Below are 7,688 nucleotides of genomic sequence, written 5' to 3'. Positions count from 1 at the left end.
GGGGGGGGGGGGTACTTCTGCTTCTCTTGCCAGAATCCAACTTTCTCTTCATTTCATCCTCCACTCACTCCCTGAGACTTTCTTGGTGTTTACTCAAGAATTCCATTAAAAGGGCCGTGTCTTCCTTCTTTCTCCCTTTGGAAAAGTAGGAGCTGTGCAAAGAGTTTGCCATGCACTGGCTCACCTAGTTTTCATAATAACTCTATGAGGAGTGTCCCATGATTACGTGAGGCACAGAGAGGTTGAGAAACTTGCCCTTGGTAACCCAGATTCTAGGTGGCAAAGTGGAACATACACGCCCGTGTCTGCTCTGCTCATGCGCCCTAACCTCTTTGGACCTGAAACTGCCGCAGGGCTGTCTGTACTCCTCCCGGCAGAGTAGAGGGAGGCCTGGGAGCCACGAGGAGGGAGAGGCAGGGTGAGCACCAGGGCAGTGCAGGCAAGTGGGCAGCACACCTAGGGCTCCACACGGATGCTACACACCCGTCTAGGCCTGGGCCACCACAGCAGGAGGGAGTTAGTGCCGGGGCAGGAAGCTCCATAAAACCAGGATTAGTCTGTGCAGAGAGACCTGCGGGCAGACAGACGGAGGTCAAGCAGTCAGCCTGATAAGCAGGAAGTTTGCACAGCTGGGAAACCAGCAGGCCACAGATCCAGGGACCTCCCCCTGGCCCCACATGCACCCCCAGTTAGGACCATGCAGGGGACTGCCGGGGATGGAGTTTTCCACAGCCAGGGGCTAGGTGGCAAGTGAGGAGTAGAGCAAGTGAAATCTTACCACGGGCTCAAGGGTCCCTAAACAATTACAGTTTGGACCTTAACACTGAGGGGTGAGGGTTTGGAGGAAAACTCCTATTTGTTGTCCTTTCTGGGTCAGGGGGAGCATCAGGGCCTGTGCCCCGGGACTGCTTTGGGGAAAAGTGACCCAGCCATCTCCAGGGCGGGCACTTACAGCAGGGTTTCAATCTAAGGATACCAAGCCAGGAGATGAGGTAGCTGCCCGTAGGGTGTGCGTCAATGATCAATGCCCAGTTTGGTACCACCTCAGAGACTCTAGCAGCCTCCTGTGACTCGCCAACAGACGGCCTGTCACTGTCTAATCCCTCCCGCACCCTGACTTCTCAGCCTTCACCGCCCCCGCTGGGTCCCCCTCGGAGGCGCTGCTCTCTGCCCTCTAGCCCAAGGCAGATGTTGGGGGCCTACCTGGGCCACACTCTGCTCAGTCAAGCCGCTGTCATCTGCCTGTGGGGAAGCAGTGGCAGAGGGTGGTCAGGCTAGGGCAGGAGTAATGGGCTTAGAAAGGGAGGTGAAGGGGTGGTGGTGAGGGGTGCAGTGTTATGGGATCCGGCACTGCACCTGGATCGCCCGTGAGTGGAAGCCCTGCACCTTGCACTTGGAAGCCAGGACCCCCGAGGCCCTGCCTATGGTGCATGGAGAGTAAGGGAATGAAGGGAATAAAGATGGGGGGAAGGTTTACTGCAGACAGGAAAGCCGCACTAGGCAGGGCCATTCTATCTAGACTGCCACTCCCCAACTTCAAGGCCAAGGCAGCCACCGGTGTCTCTTTGAGAGTTTATTTCCCCAATCTGTATTTCCCGCCAGGGAGGAGGGGGAGCGACTTGGTGATTCTACAGGGGGAGAGGACAGCAGATCTCTTTTACTAACTGACACCCCCCAAACTGCTTCTCCCCCAAGTGCATCATCCCAGTAATTGCTTCTCCTAGAGGAGCTTGGGCCCCACCCTACACTCCACCCCCAACCCCCGGCGCCTCCCCAGGCCCTGGCAGCCCCAGCACAGGGAAGACAGGAGCCGGGGAGGATGGGAAGGACAGCCTAGAGGAGATGAGGGTTACAGGGGACTCTTACCCTAAAATTCACTTTCTGGATTACTTGCTGGGGGTCGCTCTCCAGAATCACGCTACATGATGAGAAAGAAACCAGGCGGGAAATCGGTGATATGATTCTCCCCTCTGCAGCCTCTCACTGCTAAGCCTCGTCCCTCAACCACCATATCCTGCAAAATTCCCCTCCAGGGCACCTTCCCCCTGGTATTTCTCAAGTCAGAACTCTCCCTAACCATGGAGACCCCTCAACTCTGGTTCTTCTATACTTCAAACCTGCTGGTCAGACACTTGGTCATCACTGGACAAAAGCTGTGCAATAGAGTGAGTCCAGGCCAGGAAAATTGGGTGTCAAAAGCAGGGGCTGGGACACTCGGAGCTCTTGAAAGTTCACTTCTCCTTCTGGGTCAGGGTTGGATTCAGGAAAGTTCAGAGAAGGAAGGGAGGTGCCTTGGGGTCTCTATCTCATTTCACTAGTATTCTGTGCCATATGCAAAAGAAATGGGAACTCCAGCGTCTGTCCTAAGCCCCGCCCCCATTTTATAATTGTGTGTGCATGCTTTCCTTAAAGGGTTCCCCCAAATTGTGTATACTTCTGGTTCCACAAAACCCGGTCTTATTCCATCTCTCTTGGGTCTCAGCCATTAGCACAAAGCCTTGCAGTAACAGGAAGTCAATGGGGAGGGGAGAGGAATTCCATAGTCCCCCATCTCCCAGAGCTCCCTGCCCCCGAGGGTGTGTGGTACAGTGCCATGGAAAGAGCCCAATCTTGAACCATGCCCATGGTTTTAGATCTTGGCCCTGCCGTGTGACCTTGAGCAAGTCACTTGAATCTCTGAGCTTCTGTTCCCTCATCTCAAAAATGGATGTAATGATAGAGTGTGTGGATGTCTTTAAGATAATCAGTTTCTAGTATCCTTTGCCCCTGAGCGAGAATTTCATTTTCTCCCCAGTTATTTTCCTCTATGGAAATTCACTAACCCACCCTTCTCATAAGGACACCCAGCCTCCTAAGAATAGCATACCAACCGCAGGTGACATTTATTGAAGGAGAACCGTGAACTTGACCGGCATCACCCTATTTAATCTCCATACCCTATGAGGTCGTTCCTTTATCATCCCCATTTGAAAGACAGGGAAAGTGAGGCTCAGGGAGAATCAGTAACTGGCCCAGGCCACACATCTAGGCAAGGTTGGACTGGAGCTCTGAGAGTGGGGGGTGTGGAGGCAACAGGGCTCCGCTGGAATGAAGTCCTTCTAGGGAGGGGCCAGTGTCTGCTGCCTGCTTCTCCCGGGCTCTGGAGAGCAAACCGTTTCACCCAAACCCTGCCTATCCAACAGCCAGCCGCAGTTGGGCATCAAATTCCTTTCTTGTTTGCTTGACTTAGACTAACACTGACCTCAACTCCTGTCCTCCTGAGTGGGGTGGGGGGATGAGATCACCGGGATATGCTGGGGAAAGGAGGGGGAAGGTGGCCAGAGGAGCCAACAGTGCGCTGGGTACAATGTAGAGCGGATGATCTCCAACCCCCCTCCATGAGTGTCCCTGGCCACGCCCTCCTCACCCGCCATCCACAATCTCGTCCAGCACCAAGAAGGCTCCATCCATGTTATCCATCAGCCAGCGCTTCTCCACGTTCTTCCTGAAGGAGATACAGCTCCTGAGCCTCCCTGGGGCCAGGAGGAACCAGGTCCCTGCCGAGGTGCGACAGACCCCCCTCTCCATCCACACCCCTCCACACGCCCAACAAGCACTGGCAAGGACAATGTCAAGGGCAGTGAGGGCATCGCCTGTGCAAGGGATTCCCCAGCAGAGGACAAGCCTGCTGCCTTAAACCCTCCTGGCCCAACCTCCTACACGTGGGGCATTGATGCTGTGCCCGCCATGGCACCCCTGATGCATTTCATAACTAGTTTAGATGCCATAGCTCTACTATACTTACCTGTGTTGACTAGGGAATGCATGTGTTTTTGGATTTTCCTACTTTGGTTTCCTAAGGTCATGCCCACTGGACTAGATACTGGATAACTGAATTGAGGTCCGGGGAAAACCACCTTGAGCCTCAAGTCAGAAAACCTGAGTTTGAGTCTCTGCTGTGATATAAACCATCTGTAACCTCAGGCAAATCATTTCGCTTTTCTAGACCTCATTTTCTGGCCATACCTTCATATTGCCCTGCCCCGGGTGATACCATGTGGCTAGGTGAAGGGCAGAGGTCTTGGAGGGGGACGCTCCAGCTCCAGTCTTAGTCTGGTAGGGACGTCAGGACAAAAGCACGGAGGAAGGGCCCTGTCTTTGTGACGTATCAAGGCCTGGGGGGTGGGGCCTTGAAGGGCCGAGGGTCTCACTCACCTTAACACGTGGTTCAGGGACTCAAACAGGCAGGTGAGAACAGACATGAGCATCAGCTGAGGTTGGGCAGATATACGGGAGGAGGGAAACGAGAGAGCTTGAGATTGGGAAGGCCGAACTAAGACTCAGCGTCTACCTGCGTGGGAAACTGCCCCTTTCCAGATCGGCAGGGCTGAGCCTGCCTGCAGCTTGACCTTGGAGCAGGGTTGGGAAGCACTAGAGTGGGGCGCTGAGTACCCTTCTCTATGGTGCTCAAAACCAGAAACAAAAGCTCCTGCAGAGAACTTCACTTCTGGTCCCTGAGGAATCTAAGGGGCATAATGGGTATACCTCGGCCCAGAAAGAACCATTCTGGCCTCTCACCAACCCCCAGAGTTTAGAAGGAGGGGTACCCAGCTTCTACCCGAGACTCCAAGCCATTCCCCCACAGACAGCCCCTCCTTGTCACCCCAACCTCCTGAATTCACCTCATTCTCCTGGGATGAGCCCACCACGTACAGGAAGAGGTCGATGCTGTTCTTGTAGACGATGGTCATGCCCCCGAAAAACGCAATCTCACCTAGAAGGAGAGGAGACTTTCCGCCCTGGCCACCGCTGCCTGGCCCCTCCTCCCCACCTCCCGCTCTGCTCTTCTCTATTTCAGTCCTCCCTTTCGAAGGAACCCTTGGAAAGACTAGCACTAGGGACACTACCATTAGGCTACTCTGTGTCCTTCCCTCCACCCCCTATTTCTAGTGATTGCCTCATTCTGAGGAGTCAACAAACCAAGTTCAAGGTCGACCTTGCACCCCTGCTCCCACCATGTGAAATGCTCTGGACCAGTCCCAGGCTGGTAGGAGGCCCACAACTCAGTTGGCCTCTTCCCCTGAGAGCGAGGTCTAGGTGTGCAGGCGGTGGGAGGTTTGAGAGCGATGGGGTGTGTGTGTGTGTGTGTGTGTGTGTGTGAGGGTTCCTCAGACGTAGAGATGAACAGCTGGGAAGGAGAGGAAAACAGAACCTCTGAAGAAAAGGAAATGGCCTGTGGGTGTGCAGGCCCGACGGGGACAGATGTGTCCAGATGGAGAGGACAGGGCGTATCTGAGAGTGCTGGATGAGGAAGAGGAGGGTACTTACTGTCAGTCCGGTTGGTCTTATTGAAGACATTTTTCTCGAAGGCCATCTGCTCCTTCATAGAGGGGAATGTGTCATCATAATACTATGAGAAAGGGGAGGAGAAGGGGCCATAGCCATTCCACAGAGCCTGGCTCCTCCATGGATGGGTGGCAGGGAATGGTGGGTGCTGGCCAAGTGCCCCATCTCTTATTTATTGCCCCCTAGGCCTGACTGCTCACTGTTTCCCTATAGACACAAATTCTAAGAAAAGAATAATAAAAAGTAGAGAAGTTTTGAGGCCTTTTTTTTTTTTTTTGGAGTCCTCTCCTGATTCTTGGAGGCTTTTGTATATTGAGCAGATGTGCGGTGTGCTGAGGATTGGGGTGATCATCAGGTCATGCCGTTTCTACACAGACCCGAGTCTACAGGAAAGAGGGTAGAGCCCGGGGTCCTTCTTCTCCACAATAATAATCATAACTACTTTATTATCCCCATTGCACTGATGGGGAAACTGAGGCGAAGAAGTCAGGTAACTTCTCACAGTTGTAAGGGCAGAACTGGGATTCAACACCAAGGATGGTTTGACTTCAGGCGGAGTTATGAAGACAAAATACCTGAGGAAAAATCCCCAGTGCACATTGCACAACGGGTACGTAAGTCAGTGCTGTTGTGTCTGGGTTTGGTGAGCCTCTCTCTCAGACTCAGTTTCTTAACCTGAACATGAATGTGTCCTGCTGGGATGAGGTCCTAAAACCTTTGACATTGCTGAACCACCTCTGACCATCTGCTGGGGCAAGGTCTGGTGAGTTCAGCTCTCAATTTTCTGAATGTGGATTATGCCCCTTAGTACCCCAACGGCAGGCAAATTAGTAGTCTCCCTGCTGGACACTGAAGGCATAAAGGCAAACAAGCAAATCTATAAATTATTTCATAGCTAGTTTAGATACTATATCCCTACTATAGTTAGTTGTGTTGAGGTAGACATTTATTTTTGGACTAGAGGCCCGGTGCACGAAATTTGTGCACTGGAAGGCGGGGTGTCCCTCAGCCCGGCCTGTGCCCTCTTGCAGTCCAGGACCCCTCGTTCTTTACGGCCTGCCTGCTCCCTGCTCCTTACCGCTGCCGCTGCTGCAGAGGCAGGAGAGGCTCCCGCCACTGCCACTGTGCTCACCAGCCATGAGCCCGGCTTCTGGCTGAACAGGTCTCCCCCTGTGGGAGTGCCCTGACCACCAGGAGGCAGCTCCTGCATTGAGTGTCTGCCCCTTGGTGGTCAGTGTGCATCATAGCGACCGGTTGTTCTGGTCCTTCTGGTTTTCCGCCATAAGGGTGGCTCAGGCTTTTATTATGTAGATTATCCTAGGCCATGTTTACTGGGATAGATACCGGATAACTGGTTAGTTTGTGCAGGGAAAGCCACCCTTCTGAGCTCCAAGCCAGAATACTTGCATTCAGATCACTGCTCTGATATTAACCCTTGTGACTGCAGGCAACTCATTTAGCTTCTCTAGACCAGGCCGCATTTTCTTCCTTTGTGAAAGAGCTGGATTTTGTGCTCTCTAATCCTGCCTGGTTCTAAATTCTTGGACTCCTCAGCCCCAATCCTCAGTGTTTACTAAGCTGTAGAAGAAAAGCGGAGGTTGCGTGTTTAGAATTTGGGGACTCGGACTCCTGGGTCCCAGGCTCAACACTCCCCTGACCCCTGAGGAGGTCCCTTCCGCGCCCAGGGTCCAGCTGGCGAGTGGAAAGGATGACCAGAAGACATTTCGGGGGACATGATTAGAAGCGGGGGTCAGCAGTCTGACGGGGCAGGAGGATGGCAGAGTGACCTTTGCAGGGTCTAAGCTGCTCTGAGTCACAGAACCCACAGTGGGTCTCTCCTGAGGCAGCTGCGGGGGGACTTTGGTTTTGGGGACAGAAGTTCAGTCTTCAGGGGCCCTGGGTGAGGGTGGGAGGTTACCTTGGCCAGCAGGCGGCGTCCGTCACTATCTAGGATGAAAACAGCCTTGATGGTGTAGAGGGAAGGTTCCTGCAACTGACACGGGGGTCGGGGTGAGGGGAGCTCCGTCGGCCCCTGACTCAAGGCAGGTGCCCTGTCCTTGGTTTAAGGGCCCCAGGGGTCCATGCTCAGGCTCCAGTGACCCGCGCCTACAAGGCCCAGAGCCGGTTCTGGCCCAGTCCTGTCCCTCAGGGGCCCACTCCGGGCCTGCTCCCCTCCCAGGCGAGTGTCCCCTGCAGCCCCTGGTGGGCGCTCTGCACAGTGTGCGGAAGGTCCGCCCGGGCCCAAGTTCTGTCATGCACTGACTGCTCCAGAGCCCGAGTCGGAGTGTATCACAGAACCTGGGCCGGGGGGACAGCGGTGCCTCCTCCTTCCAGCTGACCTCGGGGTCGAGGCTGGACCCCCT

The 7,688-nt window shown here is 54.3% G+C and overlaps 1 protein-coding gene across 1 annotated transcript in view; it reads right to left on the bottom strand.

Moving 5' to 3' along the window:
• The window catches only part of COPZ2 (coatomer protein complex subunit zeta 2), a gene marked incomplete at its 5' end in the record, with an annotated part of 8,512 nt that extends 1,125 nt beyond the window's left edge, over positions 1–7,387 (bottom strand). The window contains 7 exons of the mRNA XM_015570782.1: positions 1,204–1,242; positions 1,867–1,918; positions 3,407–3,484; positions 4,195–4,250; positions 4,662–4,753; positions 5,308–5,389; positions 7,244–7,387. Of these exons, the coding sequence (XP_015426268.1) occupies positions 1,204–1,242; positions 1,867–1,918; positions 3,407–3,484; positions 4,195–4,250; positions 4,662–4,753; positions 5,308–5,389; positions 7,244–7,387 (543 nt within the window). The remainder of the gene's footprint in view (positions 1–1,203; positions 1,243–1,866; positions 1,919–3,406; positions 3,485–4,194; positions 4,251–4,661; positions 4,754–5,307; positions 5,390–7,243) is intronic.
• Positions 7,388–7,688: the final 301 nt, after the last annotated feature.

Source organism: Myotis davidii, unplaced genomic scaffold (genome assembly GCF_000327345.1).
Source record: "Myotis davidii unplaced genomic scaffold, ASM32734v1 scaffold327, whole genome shotgun sequence".
NCBI lineage: Eukaryota > Metazoa > Chordata > Mammalia > Chiroptera > Vespertilionidae > Myotis > Myotis davidii.
The sequence above is the reverse complement of the archived record's forward strand: the minus strand, read 5'-3'. Positions and strand labels throughout refer to the sequence as shown.